Genomic DNA, 20,166 nt, shown 5'->3' with positions numbered 1-20,166 from the left:
TTGTTTTTCATCATGTTAGGTCTATACTTTAACGTTGATGTGATTAAAATCAAACATTTTAATGCCAAAATGATTTCAATTAGTGAGTGATGAAAGGATTTATCTTGGCCAGTTCGTATAGTAGAACAGCACTTCATCACATACATTTTAAACGAATTTTAATGTGAACACCAATGTGCGATTGTGCGCTACCATTAACACACTGAAATAGACGAGTTCGGGATTTCTTTAACCACTTGCATAACTTGGATAACAGAAAAATAATATAACGTTTTGTAATAAAAATTAATTTTTCATATTTTAACATCATTATGGATCCGAATAGATTGATGTGATACGTATATACAGTGTAATTTAATGTGAATGATATAATAATAGCAACCAGTGTTGATTTTTTCAGAGCAATACCTCATTGCAGCTAGTCCAAGTGGATGTCAGGTTCCTTGACTAGTTTCAATGGTAACGTTTACTGCATGGTGAAGGTTTGCGGAAAATCCATCAAAGACTCAGAAATTTATTAGAAGCTTGATTTTTTGTGACGTCATATACTAGCAACTGCTCCGTATTTTATGCACCAAAATGTAAACTTTTCAATTTTTTTAATCAGTGGCTCATGATTGCTAACAAAAATCTTTCAGGAGCGGATGTGACATTATTTGTACGTTACTATACTTAAGGTACAATAAAAACCATTTCTTTTTTTTTAGAAAATAACATTTCATTGTTTTTTTTTATTATTACACCATATATGGGGAAAACTGCTCGCAAATGACGTCCCAATTAAAATGTAAAATTCTAATAGCTTTTAAAATCTTTGATAGATAGCATTTTAATTATTTTGTGCTATTTTTACAATAAATTTTATGTCAGTCTGAATTTCCCTTGTAATAAATTAAGTACAATACTTTGGATCCAAAGTGTGCTTCAAATTTGAATATTAGAATAGCGATTTGACATGAGAAGGCCTTGCATTTAAGTCCAGGAAAAAATAAGGAATACCAACTCAAGTGTTATCATTTTTACCTCAGCCATTTTTACCCCTGCTATTATTACCTCTGCCATTATTACCGCTGCCATTTATTCCTCTGCCATTTTACCTTCGCCATTTTTACCACTGCCTTTTTTAAATCTGCCATTTTTACCTTTGCCATTTTTTACCTTTGCCATTTTTACCTCTGCCTTTTTTACCTCTGCCTTTTTACCTTTGCCATTTTTACCTCTGCCATTTTTACCTCTGCCCTTTTTACCTTTGCCATTTTTACCTCTGCCATTTTTACCTCTGCCATTTTTACACCGAGCCGAATTGCAATCCAAATGATTGTAATGGTTTCTTTCTACAAGTAAATCAGGTTAGGCGGGAAATCATCCAAGCGGATGATTTCCTTATTTTATTTTCCCCCGATTTTACAATTTTTAAGGTTATAATTGTTTTGCTCAAAAGGTTTTAATTTGAACTTTTAGTTAAAAGGAGAAGAAGCCTTCGAGTTTTATTTTATTCACATTGTCTGTTCTTTACAAAAATGACATTTTTAAGCAACGAAATGTTTACTTTTCCATGTTAAGGACTGATTTCTCAATCACCATACATGCATTGAATATTTATGTACATGTAGCGTTTTTCCTTTAACATGCTCAAAGCGCAATATAATGATATGACAAAAAAGTAAACTCTGCTGCTCTCCAAGTGCTCACAAGAAATATAAAGGGGATATTATTGAGAAAACAGATATGTCTTTATTTAGCTTATCATCTTCTCCACCTTCTTCAATAATCAACAGTACACCAGGGGCCTGTTGCATAAAACTTTTTACCTGAGAAAACTCTGGTAAAAACTGAAAACTAAGGTTAGTCTGATTTCTGCCACTGACTTTAACACAGGGCAAAATCTCCGGTAAAAACAACCTGAGTTTTCTCTGGTAAAAAGTTTTATGCAACGGACCCCTGTCTTCCTTATAATGGCGTTAACACTGGCCACAAAGATCAAAAACTCATTTTGAATTACCTATGTGGATTTTAAATAAAGAACTTCAAAGTTATGAGCTTAATGGATGTATTTGGTAGACTAATATGTAAAACAGGGCCCCGTCTTACAAAGAATTACAATTGATCCAATCAATCGTCACTATATGGAAATCCATCTGTGTCATAATTTTTCCATAGGAAATTTGCAAAATATCCTTTGTAAACAAACGCGAACACACCAAATTGTCAAGAAAACGATAAATTTGTGAATATACACCGCATGTAGAAAAAACAGTTTGAATTAACATGCATTTTAGATGTTGGCGTTGCTGGCTTTCCATAGTTGAGATTGATCAGATCTATCGCAACTTTTTGTTAGACGGGACACTGATCTCGGTTATTCCTTTTTCGTCTCAGGAGTAGTAGACTTGTAGTATTGTTTTCAAGGAGTTTTCTTTCAATTTTAGAAACTACACCATTTCAAAGTAAATAACATGAAAAAAGATGGCCCCTTGATAGAGAAAAAAGGCCTTCATTGAAAGGCCTGCTTTTGTTGTCACAAGAGAATAAATTCTATTCTATATTTCTGTCATCTTTTATTTTTTTAAGGGTTTATGGCGTTACGTAAAGATGAAATCTTAATTAAGTGAAAAAGATATTACGAGGATTGGGTCAGTGTATTACAGAAGAAAAATAGCAATATGTAGATTTGAACTATTATACTTATTTTAAAACGTTTATCTCATCTGAATCAAACATGAATCACAACCGAATAGATTATGGAGTACCTAAGGGTTCTATACTATGTCCGCTAATATTCGTTTATTGGTTCATTTTAGTCAATGGTCACCTTAATAAATCTTTGTCTCGTGAAACATTGTCTTTTCTCCCAGGATTATACGGGACAATACTATTTAATAGTATAATGAAATGGAAGAAAAGAAATGTGTATGAAATGAAAAAAAAATACCGAACTTTCAATCGTGATCTCGAACAGCTAATACCATGCATTTACCGCACAAAAACAAAACAATACAAAACAGGGCATTGTCAAATTCAACATACCTGTTTTCCTTCCTGTTTTCTGTACGCCAATCGTGCTTAAATAGAAATTAAATAGAAATAATCTAGTCTTCGTCACAATACGGGCCTTACTTTATTCAAAAAAGACTATTACCCCCCTCCCCCGACATTTTCTTTAGTCCTGCCCCTTTTTCCCTTTTCTCCATCCAACTTTTTCTCCATCTCCATCTTTCCTTCTTCTTTATTTCCCTGTCGTTGCGTGTCTACCTTTCCATTCCACTTTCCTTGTATAACTCCATCTATGAATATTCAGACAGTTGCCATGAGATACTATATGTTCGATTCTCGTAATCGAATATTATCGATCCACGTGGTATAATTACAGCGCCACCTGTCGGCCCGGGGGAACAAACACGTATTTCTTGGTGATCGCGAACGGTCTGAGTGCGTAACAACGGGGTTATTTGAAATGAAAGGAATACGTAACGGAGAGGAATCTGGTTCACAAAGTGCGGGAAAATTTGGCATGGATATTTGTACACAAGTAGTCGTCTGCTCGCTTTCTGTTGACCTGTTGCACATCAAGTGAAAATGAACCACCGGTGTGTGGTACTGATGAGACGATGGACATGGGTAATAGGCCGTGGTAGTTCGAAAACAACAGCAAACAATCGGCTAGATGATCATTTTCATTAACAAACAACGGTGACACACGTTGGAACCAAGCAGGCAAGTGCAAAGAAAATATAATCAAAGAGTTGACAGCGATCTTACAACGAGCGTAGTGTTGACAGCGATCTTACAACAAGCGTAGTAAAATTCTCGAGCTGAAATAGGGTAGAGTGAAACCAGTCACATGATACAAAAACAACAACAACATTGATCACATGACAGTCTCCTTGAAGGCAGGTTCGTGTAAAGAATCTTATCTACAAAAAGTCTTCATTTCTCCCTCGGTCTATTTGTCTTGCATGTGTTACACCGAACGTCAAGCAGCATTATGACGTCATCTGTCATGCGAACTTGAAGATCGAATATGGAGTGCCAAAATTCCTTTTGACAGGAAAATATCAATATAAAGAGGGATGGTGCTGGGAAAGAAGGACACATAGATAGAAATTAAAGAAATTATTGATAAGGGCAGAAAGAATGAAAGGAAGATAGAAGCGTTTAGGGGTAGTGGCAAACGGAGCCAAACAAAAATGGAGGGTGCAGAATATAGGGCGTAGGGAAAAAGTTTGTAAAAAATAAAAATAAATAAATAAATGAGAAGAAGAAGCGAGCGAACTAAAATTCCGCAAAATTTCACCCTTTTACTCCTATTTTTGAGGGGTACGGGTGGCCAGAGTCCATAGGCGCCTTCATCTGTACGCTACTGAGTGCTGAGATAGTGACAAAACACCTTAACACGAAAGATTGATCAGATAGATCCAGACAGCAAGTATCACCGCGCCTTGTGTGGCACCCCAAAAATCACTAGTTCTATCATTAATCTCACTATAGCAACGCATCAGGCAAATTCTTCCCCTAGAGTGCTAAAATTGGAACCTGGAATAAGAGGTGATAAGGATAACGGAAATAAAACCGAAGTTGAATACTTGTAAGAATGATGGGGAAATGCAGACAGGGTGAAAGAGAGAGAGAGAAGGAGAAGAAGAATACAAACTCATTTTGATGAGTGAAGTGGTTGGATATCGATTTGATCCAGACAAAATATCATTTTAGACTCTTCAGAAAGATAAATGTCTCTCGTCTCAACAAGCAGCAAGACGTATCGTTATTAAACAAACGCAATTATAGTCCCCGGTTATCATGGTTATAGTCGTTTATGGTGGTCTGTACACGTCATCGCGTGAATATGAGTGCCTAATAAGCACACTTTGACGATTTTTGTGTGTTTGTGTTTGCGTGTTACGGAGGGATTTGTGCGTGTGAGCATGTGCGGGTGGGGCAGCATCTCCACTTTGGATGAAATCTTTACTAGATTTTTTTAATAACAAAACTAGTGATTGATTGATTTCATTTTGCCAAGTCACTCATACAACAGCATTAACATGAGTAGGCTTTTTTTTAAGTTTAGAATATCCCATGAATGACGGTGTTCTATACACAGTGTGTATACGTATAATGTGTGCGTGTGGGTGTGAGTGTGTGGTTTGGGTGCATGTGTAAATATCACAGGAGAAGCTCTTCTACGTTCAGTTGAATTCATTTGTATTTTCTTTTAATGAATATGTTTTACTATATAAACGAAAAACTATACCACACAAGCTTTGATTAGTGTTCTTGTTGTTTGATAACAATGAATACGGAAAAGGTCAATTTTTAAAGATGAGATTTATATACACTGATTGCAAGTCAGTTAGTCCTCTAAATCAATCTTTATCACTCTGGTATCGTGTATACGGTGTCGGGGTGTTTTTCATGTTTTATGATGGGGATGAGTATCATGTAATGATATCAATTGCAATTTTTGAACGAGACGTTATTTTTTTGTTTAAATGCATGCACAGAGTGTTCACATGTTGTATGAATATTGCGTCATAGTCTAGTTCAGTTCATGCTAGTAGTTCAGTCATTCAAAGAAAAGAACTCGACAATGTTAAATGTCGCCATCTCTGGCAGTAAATGAATATGCCAAACTGTTGGCCAACCCACTGAACTAGAAATACGTATCTCTAGTTCAGTGGGCCAACCGCACCTGTCAATTGACATGAGTCGTGTGTCCATTGAGTTTATTTATTAATGTTTTTTTGTTTTTGTTTTCTGCATAATATACGAAAAATGATAATTTCAATCATACCGCCGCTGTTTTCACAAAACCGCGTTATGAATGGGTTTCAGCGGACAGAAAGTTATTTCGAGATTAACGCGTTTACAGTTAAACTTTTCTTGTGGGGCTTGGAAAAATAGGTGGTCAATATAATTTATTGCACCATGCAAGGAGAATACGTAAGAAAAAGAGCAAGACTGTGTAATCTTTACAGCGTTTAGAAGCATTTATTATTATCATTATTATTATTTTATTTGGCAGAATATCAAGCAAGTCAAATACAATGATAAAAAAATAATTGTTACAATAATACAGTAACACAAATATAATTAAACACTGGATTTACCTGGATGAGCTGCCAGGCATTGGGCAAAGTTAACCAAATAACTATAGTCCGCGGACCGCCCTCACCCATACCCCATCCAGGTGAATCCACTGTAGCATTTTCATGCGAAAAAAAAACATAGCATAACATTTTGTTGCATTTGTTTGTTAACATGATCAAAGCAGAGATAAACACAATTAATAACCCCCCCCCCCCTCCCCCTCTGAAGGTAGGAAGTGAGACTAATTGGATTCATCCCTTAGTTTGTTATTACTTTTTTTTATGAATTTATTTCTTATGAATCCATTCGTGCTACAGGGGTCTGATATATCGTCAGCTGAAGGCTCTGTTTCCTACACACGCATGCAAAGAACATATCGACGCCTTCAACGTACTCGAAAAGGAAGGACTTTACAGGTAACGTATTAAAATCAACCCTGAACACTTCCCAAATTGTAAGATACGCGCATTTCTCAGCTTTAATTCATTGATAATGAAGTTATAGACACACTCAACAAGTCTTTTGTATCTGTATTACAACAAATAACATGTTTTAAAGTAATAAGACATGTTGTGTGAACTTCACACAATATGGAGGGAGAAATTATAAATGAGACATGATTTTCACCGGGTACCCAACATGCCCAACAACAATACATTAATATATTTAAAAGGCACTCAATGTACACTGTACTCATATATCTCAAAATGTTAGGTTAGGAACAAAGTGAGTCCAATGCCCCGTCTTACAAAGAGTTACAACTGATTCGATCATCTTAAACTATATGAAAATCCAACAATGTCATGATTTTTTCTCGAGTAAATTTGCGTGATGTCCTTTGTAAATAAAGAGAAGCACACTGAATTTTCAAGAAAACAATGAATGTATGATTTATACATCTCATATAGAAAATATTTCGAAGAAACATGCAGTTTAGATGTTCACGTTGCTAGCTTTCCATAGTTGTGATTGATCGGATCAATCGTAAGTCGTTGTAAGACGTTGCCCAGAACTGCTCAAACGACCCCTGATTCTTTACCAGAATAAAACATTTTCATTATGTTTTCTGGTACCCAACAGCATGATAACAACCACCTCCAACCCCCCCCCCCCTCCCCACCCCCTGCTTCTCGCTATTCTTCGTGACGTTTATACAGCAAAATCATGTAGTAAACTGCCGATTCGTCTATTGCCAATTCCACTCATCACATGGTCTACCTTAATTTAGTCTCATGCCATTTCGTCAATCGACATTTCGTCTAACAGCCATTTGGTCCAATAACCATTTGGTCCAATAATCACTTCGTCTAATCCCCAGTTCGTCTTTTTCGTCTCGTAACCATGCAGTTGGTCTAATACCCATTTTCTTTTAATACATTTCGCCCAATTAACACTTTATCAAATTAGACCAATTGGTATATAGACTAAAAGGCTATTGGACCAACTGGTTATTAGACAAAATAGTGTGGACGAAATGGAAATTAGACCATGGGGATAGTGGACGAACTGATGGTAGACCAAATGATAGCGGACGAGTTGGTAATTGGACAGATTGACATTATATCAATTGGAAATAAACCAATCATGTTAATCGGCCGAAAAATTAAACGGGCGTTCTTTTGATAAATATTGATTGATATTAAAGGTATTGTTTAACTTTGTGATCAGCCGATTAAAAAAATTCTCAAACCAAGATGAAACATGTGTACAAGTACATGTATTGGAACTAATAAACCCTGAAAACAACCATTATTGAGAATGAAAAGCTAAAACTACAAGGCAAACCCCGATTTTTTAAATAGGCGTCTTATAGACGCCTAAATAGTACACATAAGTGTATAGGATGAAATTAAGATGGTGTTTTCGGTCACTTTATATTTCAATTTTTGAAGCACTAAATAATTATTTTCGAACGCAATTTTTTCTGGGCTTCATTTTTGTAACATATCACAGACACAAGTGACAAGTGTGACCTTCTAGCTCAGATTTTAAAAAAGTCAAACCAATGTTAACCAATCACTTTAATCAAAAGGTATATGGATCTAGGCATTTAGTGCATGATTTTATTAGAAGGCCACACTATTTATGTTAATAGAGAAAAGCTTCACTTTAATGTATCATTTTTCTTCCCTTCTTAGTGAAACATTTATTCCACAACTTGAGGACGTGTCAACCTTTTTGAAAGGTAGGCAAAAGATTTTTCCACACGAAAACTATGTTTAGAAATTGTTTAATGTAATATAATTCTGGAAAGTCTACTAATTATTCAAAATACCTAAATTCCAATTGCATTAACAAAGAAATACGCGCTATAACTTTAAACATAAATAGTGTTTTGCATATTTTTGTGATTATTTACACATTTGTTTATATACATTTGGTAGCTATGAATAATCATTATCTTTATTTTATATATTATTATCATTACTATAGTTTTTATTAGTATCATTATTATCTATTGTATTATTATTATCATTATCACCATTATTATCATCATTATTATTATTATCATTAGTATTATTATCATTATATCTGTCATGGTTATTGCTGAAGTTCTCATAATGACTACTCTTATTAGAATAATCATTATTATCTTTATTGTCATTCTTATAATTATTATTATTATTGTTTTGCTATAATTACTATGAATATCATCAGTATCATCGTTACTATTATAATTACTTATTGCTGGTGATTAAATTAAGATTGAATAGTTGAAATTAATATTGAAATTAACGTTTAATTTCTGATAATACGTTCTCCTTCTTTCCATGAAAGGTAAAACGGGTTTTCAGCTGCGGCCTGTAGCTGGACTTCTTTCAGCACGTGACTTTCTAGCTAGTCTTGCTTTCAGGGTGTTTCAAGCAACACAATATGTGCGCCATTCCTCAGCTCCCATGCACACACCCGAGCCGTAAGTCCCCTTGATTCACAAAAAACCTTAAAAACGAATTACATTGAAATAGGGGTGACAACGGTGTTTTGAATTAAGTGGGTTGTCTTGATTGATATGCATAATTTGTTGTATCAAACTGTTTAACCACTTAAAACCAAATTAAACTACTTGCTCTTATTCTATTCAACTTCTGTGTTCTTTTTTGTTTACTATTAAACTATTAACTATTTGAACATTCAAATTTTGAAAGGTTTAATCTGCTACTAGAACAATAGTTTAAATAATATAAACTTTAGAACAAAAACTACTATTCGATACAATGAAGAGAATAGACTGTTTTATGATATTTTATATGCCGCAGAAATAAGAATAAACATTGTAAATAGATAATCAAGAATAGATTTTTTTAAATGATGACAAGTATTATTTATTTCTTACAGGGATTGTTGTCATGAACTTCTTGGTCACGTGCCCATGTTAGCTGATCCAACATTTGCACAGTTTTCGCAGGTGAGTAGAATAAGCGAAATGACGAGTCCATACGTTTTATCAGTACTGGCTAATTTACATTTGACATAACTGTCAAAATCAGCGTGACCCAATCAAAGCAAATGGCCGTATTTACAGCCTTAAATATTCAAACATTACCCTAGACTGCAAAGAAAACTTCAAGTTTTTGAAGACTTGATTTAAGAAAGATTTGGACTTGTTCATGTTCATCTGATTGTTAATTGTTATGTTTAGGAAAATAAAGTAGAAATAAAAACGCTCTGAGTTTATTTTTTTTAATATGACTGTGTTTGAATGTGCGTTAAATAAACTGACTTATACATGTTATAATGTATAATTATTTGTTTGTCAACAACGTGAGACAAGTGGGAGAGAAATAAACATCTTTGAAATGGTTTCTTGGAAACACTCATGAAATTGTTCTGCATTTCGATCATTCCGATAATTATCGATTTGGATATCATGAGCATGCGCAGACCGATATAATCCTACTTAACCCAATGACTAGAGAGTTTTCTGATTCCCATAGGCTTTGTACAGGAATCACCGGGCTCCAGTTGGCTATGGGTTAAAAGTTATCTTTTATCTTCCGTCTTGAATTCAAAAGCTCTCTGATAACCTTATCATTTTCACCATGAACAAAGACTCATCAATTATCATGAAATAAATGCCATTGCTTTGTAAAAATATCATAAATATGGAATGTTTTTTGTAATCCGTATGTCTCCTAAAATCTACATCATATCACAGGCGCAAGTTGGGCATCACTTATTTTACGAAATATTTATATATCTATTTTCAGGAGATAGGGCTTGCTTCACTTGGCGTATCTGACGAAGACATTACACGACTCGCAACAGTAAGATAAAACTTTTTCTTTAGTAAAAAGAATCCCAATTATCCTGACTACTTATCCCTTTGTTTGCTAAAGATGGGTAAAACAGATTTGCGAGTAACTCTTAAAAATTTGATCTTGCATAGGCTGTTGATGATTGTACATTCCAAAAATTGTACCCAATTTGATTTTTTATAAAACATTAAATTTTGCTTAGAATTAATTAGAACTAATTAAAGTATACATGGATGATAAAACGAGGAACGCTAATTATATAAAGAATCTATTTTAGTTTCAACCTTTCAGTTGTATCTCTTTGTACACTGAATTAAAGGTGGAGGATATTAAAGGTAATATTGTTTTTTTAATGATGTTTTCTATTAAACTAGATTACATATTGCATCATTATGGATCTTACCCATGACTATGGGAATTTATTAGACTATCCAGTATTACTATAAAAGAAAAATACTAGGAACTAGAAATCGACTGAAACTATTCAAAGATGAATCGCTAAATATTCACATTGATGGAACCCCCCTAACAAGAGTTACCCAGTGTAAACATTTAGGAGTAATTTTAGATGAAAATCTGTCATGGGGAAAACACATTCAAAATGTGCAGAAGAAATGTAGTAGCGGTTTGTTTATGCTAAAATCGATACGAAGTATGGTTTGACAAGGATACAATGATTCTAGTCTATAACGCCCTGATTTCATCTCATTTGTCATATTGTGATATAGTATGGGGAAATTGCGGCAAATGTTTAAAAGATAACCTCCAAAAGATTCAAAATCGGGCAGCTCGCGTTATCAATAATACCGCCTGGGATTCATCCGGAAACGAAAATCTAAATGAACTAAATTGGGATAAACTTGAAAAGAAAAGGAATGAAAGTGTTGCAATAATGATGTTTAACGTACTCAATAACTTAGCCCCTTCATATCTAATCAATAGATTTTCCCTTAAAGAAAGATCACATAACACAAGAAGTGGGAATCTCAATTTGGAAACAATGCAAATAAAGTCTGAATCTGCAAAGCGCATGTTTATGTACAGAGGCGCCAGTATGTGGAACTCATTACCCACTAATATTCAAGCGGCACAAACGAAACACAATTTCAAAACAGGTCTAAAGAGATTATCTGTGTGATATGGATCACAATGACTATTTTTCTGTTTAATTTTCTGTCCCCAGTACATGTATTATTTTCCAACCATTTCATATGTTTTGCTTTTATATGGCATGAGTATTAACTATATAAGTTTTATAATTAATCTCAGTGCATGTTTAGTTATGTTTAGTTATCATAAATTTTCCAGACATTTTTGTATGTTTAGTTTTTATCATTGATAAATCATGACTTGTATTCATTTTCTTGTACTTGTTTGTCCATTATAGAAACATGTATTTACTTTGACATTTTACTTTACCATGTACACATTTACTATTACCATGTATGCACCGCTTTGTTCCAATTTACCGATAGATATTTCATGATGTAAATTATTGATGTTTTTGAAAACGGGATATAATTTCTTCGTCTTTTTCTTACTATCATTATTATTCTTTTTCTTCTTCTTCTTTTCTTCTTCTGTTATCTTCTCTGTTGTCTTTTCTCTTTTTCGTCTCCCTCTCACTTTTCCCTTCTTCTTCTTCCTTTTTTTTTCTTCTTCTCCTCCCCTCCTCTTCACGTTTCAATGATTGCCTTGTAATATTTCATTGATGCTCCTTTTCCATATATATTGTTCGTTATACACTGGTTTTAAAATGTTTACTTTGTCAATTGTATGTTCCACACGGCCCCAATGGAAATCAGTCTGTGAACTGTTTGGGCTTTTTAACCGTGTATAAATAAAATAAATCTATCTAAATCTATCTATCTATCTAATCTATACAATTTATTATTAATCTAATAGTAGATAAATTGCTTCATTAACATTTAGGATTAAACGTATATATAATTTTTTTTTGCATTTGTACTGTAATGAAGTGAATACGAATGACTTCACTTGATCGATAATTATGATTTTTATTCGTCCGTTTGTATTCGGTTCTGTTTCCGACAGCTTTACTGGTTTACTGTAGAGTTTGGACTATGTAAGCAGAATGGTGAGACGCGGGCGTGTGGGGCTGGTTTACTTTCAGCCTTCGGTGAACTACAGGTGAGTAAGTGATGATTTTGTTTCAAGTTAATGTCAATCATATATCATTATTCAAGCAACTTTATATCTTTTTTTAACCTGATATTCATCGCCAAATTGTAGTACGGTATTGTAATGTATAATGCATTTTGTTATTACACTGTATGTCATTTATGTATTCCCTGCTTGTTCTGTTATACTCAAATAAGTCCTGTGCGTTATTTATTCTATATTTGTATTTATTCCTTTCTTTTGAACGATTTGAATATTAAATAAAGTGATGAATTACTAATTAAAATAAAATTGTTTTACCATATGATGTTCAGGAATGCAAAACGAACAATTCCATATTTGGCTGATTTTGTTTTAAATCTTGTTTAAAGGACAAGTCCACCTCAATAAAAAGTTGATTTGAAAAAAGGAGAAAAATCCAACAAGCAAAACACTGAAAATTTCATCAAAATCGGATGTAAAATAAAAAAGTTATGACATTTTAAAGTTTCGCTTAATTTCACAAAACAGTTCTATGCACATCCTGGTCGGTATGCAAATTGGCAGACTGATGACATCACCCACTCACTATTTCTTTTGTATTTTATTATATGAAATATTCTAATTTTCTCCTCCTTGTCAAGTGCAACAAATTTTTATTTCTTCCTGAACATGTGGAATTACCATTATTTTAACAGTTTATGCTTAAGTTAAGGTTGATTCTTATTGTCGAATCTGTAAAAATTGAAATATTGTATTATTCAAACAATAAGAAACAAAAGAAATAGTGAGTGATGGATATCATTGACTCTCTCATTTGCATATCGCTGAGTTGTGCATTTAACTGTTTTGTGAAAAATAAGCGAAACTTAAAATTGTCATAACTTTCTTATTTTACATCCGATTTCGTTGAAATTTGCAGCGTTATGTTTGTTTGATTTTTCTCTAACGATTCAAATCAACAATTTTCTGGGGTGGACTTGACCTTTAAATTTGACTGATTTCTATACTTATTATTTGTAGTACGCCCTCTCCGACAAACCAGAGCATCGTCCCTTTGAACCGAACAAGACAGCCATTCAGGAGTACCAGGACAATAACTACCAACCCATCTACTTCGTGGCAGACTCATTTACCGATGCTCAGTCAAAGCTCAGGTGAGGTCGGAAAAAAATTGACAGAATTTCATGAGACGAATAGCCACATATTATAGTGGAAGAGCCGTGGTCTAGTGGTTCTGACTCTCGCCTTGTAAACAGAGGGTCGTGTGTTCGAATCCCACCGCGGTCTAGCGTCCTTTGGCAAGGCGTTAATCCCCACTTTGCCACTCTCGACCAAGGTGCTAAATGGGTACCCAGTAAGATGCGAAAGTTACTGTAGACGGGTCAATATACGACCAAAAATACCCTTACCCGGAACAAATTGCAACAAATGATTTTTCAACGGTTTTTTTTAATACTATTTGACCTCAGGAATAACATATTAAAAATCTACCAAAATCCGCCTCCGGGAAAGTGGTTGTTTTTAAGATGGCGTCCAAGATGGCTGCTATTCACTAAAAATGGATACTACTGACTCATTATCCACCCTAGAATCCTATTTCGGTTCATTTTTCCATGGCCTAAGGGGTAAAACTTTTATTGATACAGGCTAGAGTGAATTATAAGCCCTCCATTGTACCTGGCAAATCGAAGATGGCGCCCAAAATGGCTGCCGTAGGCTGAAAATCCACATTTTATCTAAGTGGCTGTCCACTGGCTGTCCTTGTAACTTGTTCCGATGTACTACTTTACCATTAAAATCATTGAATAAAAACCAAATTAAAGCCACTTAAGTAAGTAATAGATGAATTTTTGAATTTTTTTTAGCCTACGGCAGCCATTTTGGGCGCCATCTTGGATTTTCCTGGTACCCTAGAGTGCTAATATTCACTCTAACTTGTATAGATAAATGAATATGAACCCAAAAAGGATTCTAGGGTGATAATGAGTAAGTTATATCCATTATCAGTGAATGGCGGCCATCTTGAAAATAACCACTTTCCCCATATGCGGATTTTAGTAGATTTTTAGTATGTTATTCCTGAGGTCAAATACTGCCAGAAACAGTTGAAAAATTATTTGTTGCAATTTGTTCCGGGTCAAACCATATATTGACCAGTCTACTGTATGTTTGAATTTGCCAGCGCCATTATGAGGCTGCGATGAATGCAAGGAATGCTCCCCAGGGAGTGGAAATTGTGCACTTCTCGTGCGGGATTTAAATAAATCCAATAACAATGGTAATAATATGCTGTAAAGCGCATTGGACCGATATGGGAAAAGCGCTGTATAAAAACCAGCTATTATCATTATCACTATTTTGTAATTTTCACATCTTTTATAAGCTGTCATAAGCTATCGAAATCCCTGAAGCTAATTGGCTCAGAACAAATTTTACAATAAAAAAATCACTATTTGCTTTATGAAACACTACCATACTATTTGATTGTGGTATTATGGGGATGGGAGTTTCTGCCACCCATGTGAGGGATATAGAGCCAAGCGTTGATCTTGCGCTGCGCACAGTGGCTGCCGGGCTCATTGCAAGATTGATTGGGCAAAATGATTTTTTGGAGTATAAAAAATTGTTATTTCGCAGTTACAACACTTATATACATGACTTATATAGTAAAGTCTCTCATTGACTGTGTGCTACAAATAACTAGTCTTTAAACTAAACAGTTCGAGAAACCATTCATAATACAGAGAATGAATCGGCGTATAAAGTTGTTCATAATTATACTCAGAGAAAAAAAATGTTTTTGAGAGGAATGTACCTGTTTCTCTACTGGGTAACATAATTAGTGTATTGAGTGGTGAATTGGCGTTTTATCATTCAATTGGGCCCATATTAAAAGACTACACAAATCAGAATGTTGCATTATGCTGGAGACAGATGTGAGTGGTTGAGGACCAGAGGTGGCGCTATTCAGGCTGCTGGCTCTTTACTCTTAAAAAACAGGACAAGAGTAAATTTAACATTCTTTTCTCTCTTCTACTACACAGGCTTTACGCCATGAAGATGCTGCGTCCTTACAACGTTCGGTACGACCCTTATACCCAAAGCGTCCAGGTCATCGATAAGGTGGACAAACTCCGCGACGCCATACGGGATCTCAACGGACAAATGGTCGTACTTACCTCCGCCATCGAGAAACTTATGTAACAAAGTATATTGATAGGTTTAGCGTCAGGACATATGCCTATACCTGTTTCAGCGACCGCTATAACATCTCGTCTGTTCTGTTGGCGTTTCTTTGCATGCATGGATTGTTATTCTAGCCCTGCTTGGTTTTCATGACATTTTCCTTGGTCCGCGTCAATCCAAAACATAATTTCAAAGCGATTCCAAACAATAATCATTACGGTTACAATGCCAGATTCGGGAGGTTTTTACGCAGCGACGCACGGACGATTCAAGAATAAATTAAATCGTTTGAGCATGCCCGTCAAAATGACAAAGAACAGCTGGGAGGTCTTTTTTTCGAAAGTTAGTGAAACGGAACAGCAGTTTCGTCCGAAGTTTCGGAGTAAACGAAAAATTGTAGATATGTCGTTTGTCCAGAGTCTAGGACTATATTGCCGTTTTTAATCACCAATTTTTGACAAAGACTGTTCTCTGCCATGACGGGCGTGTGATGATACCTTTTCTCTGTTCTTGAATTATCCGTACGTTGCAGTGCAAAATTTCCCTAATGAAGATCAAACTCCTTACGCCTATCTAAACAAATTTGTCGAACTTATCTCTGGTATTAACCCCCCAAAAAAATTAACAGTGTACTCACAGGTTTGAGGTCGGATGAAAGTGTTGTGGGCGCCGTTTCATGAACATTGTCAGCACTGGCAATCGTATTTCATACTCGAACAGTTACAACACAAACAGTCGGTGCCCGGTACCTCTCGGCCACTCAAACCAAAGATTTCACTTGAATTTTATCCCTTTTGTGCGCCCCTTTACATTAAACATAGCTATTTATCATTCAATGCCATTTGCATTGGCGACGATTTGCTTCATTGAGAATGCTCACATCGATACAAGAAAATCAGTCTCAAAGTTATTAAAATTAAAATTCAAACAAAATTTATTTTCTTCAATTTTTACAAAATACCAATTGACAATATAATCCAAATTATCATCATAAAAGACTGTAAATATATACAAGATTTGTTAACCGAAGAAGGCATAATTCCCTAAAAGCAAAAAGCTTGTGGCGGGATATGCCTGTAACACAAAACAATGCAAATACTAAACGGTAAAGGAAGTAAGGCTAGGAAAGGACAGGAAGAATAAAGACAAGGGAAGGTTAATAATAATTGTAATCGTCATCACCATTAAACTAAGATTGTTGATGCCTCAAATTCTATCTTATATGTCTTAAGAGAACTTAGGTCTGAAGCCAATAACATTGTTATGAATAATGAGATGACGTTCCAGTCAAGTGCTGCAGTCTGTGGTGCCTCCTCAAAACATTGACAGGAAGCCAGTAATCTTTTTTTTGGAGGGGGGGGGCATATTTGTTGTTCCTCATGTCCAATTCCCACCCCCTTGTAAAAAAAATGACTTATAACTGAGAAAAATATGTTTGACGAATTTTTATCCTTGATCTACAAATCGTTGTCTTTGAATATAAAATAAAAATGTTAGAGAATGAATTAAAAAAAAACCTTGAAAACGAAAAGAGGGTAATTAGATTTAATCTCCAAACCTCTTTTTCAATATAAATATATTGTGACCTTACATTCTGGCAGGATGATTATTAAGAAATACAACATAACATAGGTCACCTGATATGAAATTTCCGTTTATCGTTCCTTCTCGTTATCCTGCGTCACATGACTTAGTCATCTATCACGTGATAAAAACAGGTGTCATATGATTCAGTGGGTTTGACGTTTTCCTTTTAAGCAAAACTATAGTGACTTTCGCCTTTTTTACGCACAGTTTCGGAGAGTCTTTATTACTATTAGAATATTTCATTATCATATTCAGTAGGACAGGAATATTTCACATTAAAAAGAAAATCATGAATGACAGTATTTTTTTCCTTTTACGCAAATGATACGGATTTCATTGAACCTAATTGCATAATTGCAGTTTGTGGTGACGAAACCTACTTTCACCCTTATTTATCATGTTTATGATACAGGGAGTAAAAAAAACCCTGCAAATACCAAAGTTGAGCGCCATCATGTGCTTGGAAAAACACAGGTCTATTTCTTCGGCAAGCTTCCATTTCAAGATTTGATTTATAAATATATATAATAAATAGAACTATTTATTTCCGTGTACATAAGCAAATTATTCATGTTTAGAAACTAAAAGCTTATGACAAAACAATAAGTGTTTTTATATAGGTGTCAGTTTATTGTGGGGATAATATGGTTGATATTATAGTGCAATAATGTATTGCTGTTGAAAAATACACCGTGAATCGAATGTATATCTTGTCTGATACCTCTGATACGATATTCTTATCGTAGGATAGTATTAAATAATCCACGAATGAACGTGATTAGATTTGAATCGTACATGTACCTGTTATACTGTACATTGTATAATGTGTTTTATCCGGCCTTGATCTCCATTTGTCAAAAGAAAGTTGTAAAAAAAAAAACGAAACCCGCTATATATCATTTATTGAGCAATAAAGTAGTGAATGCAGAATACAATTTATTCTTTAGAGTTATTATTTGTAGTGTTTCTTAAATGTAAAAATAATGCATTTCAAATTCCGTTTGTACAATGTGATTTAAATTTTTAATAATCTGAACACATTATTTTGAATAAAAGTCCATATAAATAATGCGGGGCTTTCTCTAAAAGCAATTTTTTATGTACTGAAGAGAACACCCTGTCCAAAGAAAACATAAGTGAATGAATAAATAAAATAATTAATAGATAAACAAATAAATACGTACATAAATAAATGAATAAATAAGTAAATAAATAAATGAATAATCAAGTTAATAAACAAATACGTGCACTGCTGTAAAATAGTTGCTCCATAACCAACAAATGACTTTGCATGATTCAAATTACGTCCTTGTCGAAGAAAAATACAGTGTCACTCACAATGTGAAACACTCTATAATAAGTTTACCCAATATTGGGTAAACTGGGAACATGTATGTTTGATGGATAAATGATACCAAATACTTTATAAATTTAAGGCAATGTTACGTTGAGATTTACCCTTTAAACTTGCTTTTTGCCCAATATGGGAAAAAATTTACATAGCAAACATGAATGTTCCCTTTCTACCCAATATTGGGTAAATTTTTACTCAATTTTTTTAAGAGTGTATATTGTAAGAACACGGTGTGAACACTCTTTGCAGTGTGACGACAATATGAATTTTGTTCATTTTCAAAGGGTTTATTTTCACATTTTCACACACTGAAAAACACTGCGACCACAGTGTCACATAATTCGAAGTCTGGTTAAAACTTAGGCCATATGGTCTAACTCTGTGACTGTTAAAATTATGGGAAGCCAAACATTTCAAAATTTCATGTGGCCTTTACTTATGTTTTAACGATTACGATAACTATTTCAGAAATTATTCCAAGTCAGTTATGAATGATTTTAGTGTCAAATGAGCTGGCAAACTGAACTTGGCCTGTTAGAGATACTTGTCTACACATGATTATTTAAACCACAACTTTCATGACTTTAGCCCAGGGGCCGTTTCATGAAGCTGTTCGTATGTTGTGAGCGACAAGAACGACTGGTGATCTTTTCTTGTGGCAAATGATATGGTCATTGTAATATGTTCATTTAGTGCTTACGAAATGTTCACCAGTCGTTAATTTACGAACAGCTTTTTGACACACCGACCTGGTTTAAATTAAACCTGAGTTCAAAATGTTCGAAATACGGGTCATTCTGTTCACACCCCCCTGTCCACACTGCGGGACACGGAAGCATTTCATGACGGACTTTCACGGAAGCATTATCAATGCCCTCAGTATTGATGAAAAATTATGATTTATGATCATCGATCACGGTCCTACGAAAAAAATCACGGGGTTCAAGGCAATTTTCCCCCATAGGTTTAAAGCTGTGACGTGAGAAGCCATTGGTTTTGGGAAATCTAACCATCCGGTCACTAATCACCAACTATCCGTGACCCATATAAAGCTGAATATCCAATTTGTTTGTAGTTATGTTTTTATCAAGAATCAGATCAAATTACAATATTTACATTTCATGACGGACTTTCACTTAAGCATTATCATCAATGTCCAGAGTATTGATAGATGATAATGATTTATGATTGAGGTATGGTCAAGGTACGACCCTTCTCCTACGAAATTGGGACGGGGTTCAAGGCAATATTCCCCCATAGGTTTAGAGCTCTGACGTGAGAAACCATTGGTTTTGGGAAATCTGACCATCCGGTCACTAATAACCAACTCTCCGTGAGACCGTGTCCCATTTAAGCTGAATATCCATTTTTTTCTTGTATTCGTGTTATTATTAAGAATCAGATCAAATTACAATATTTACATTTCAAGATGGATTTTCGAGGAACCATTATCAATGTCCAGAGTATTGATGAATGATAATTATTTATGTCAAGGTACGACCCTTCTCCTACGAAATTATGACGGGGTTCAAGGCAATTTTCCCCATAGGTCTAGAGCTCTGACGTGAGAAGCCA

At 34.6% G+C, this 20,166-nt stretch overlaps 1 protein-coding gene across 1 annotated transcript in view; it reads left to right on the top strand.

Annotated features, from left to right (window-relative positions):
• The window catches only part of LOC129282398 (tyrosine 3-monooxygenase-like), a 34,405-nt gene extending 16,233 nt beyond the window's left edge, over positions 1 to 18,172 (top strand). The window contains exons 7-14 of the mRNA XM_054918286.2: positions 6,402 to 6,500; positions 8,223 to 8,269; positions 8,863 to 8,998; positions 9,421 to 9,490; positions 10,293 to 10,349; positions 12,396 to 12,491; positions 13,485 to 13,618; positions 15,509 to 18,172. Coding sequence (XP_054774261.2) covers positions 6,402 to 6,500; positions 8,223 to 8,269; positions 8,863 to 8,998; positions 9,421 to 9,490; positions 10,293 to 10,349; positions 12,396 to 12,491; positions 13,485 to 13,618; positions 15,509 to 15,668 — 799 coding nt within the window. The 3' untranslated portion in view covers positions 15,669 to 18,172. The remainder of the gene's footprint in view (positions 1 to 6,401; positions 6,501 to 8,222; positions 8,270 to 8,862; positions 8,999 to 9,420; positions 9,491 to 10,292; positions 10,350 to 12,395; positions 12,492 to 13,484; positions 13,619 to 15,508) is intronic.
• The last annotated feature ends 1,994 nt before the right edge of the window (positions 18,173 to 20,166 follow it).

Source organism: Lytechinus pictus, chromosome 19 (assembly GCF_037042905.1).
Source record: "Lytechinus pictus isolate F3 Inbred chromosome 19, Lp3.0, whole genome shotgun sequence".
Taxonomy (NCBI): Eukaryota; Metazoa; Echinodermata; class Echinoidea; order Temnopleuroida; family Toxopneustidae; genus Lytechinus; species Lytechinus pictus.
This window is presented reverse-complemented; position numbering and strand designations above follow the sequence as displayed.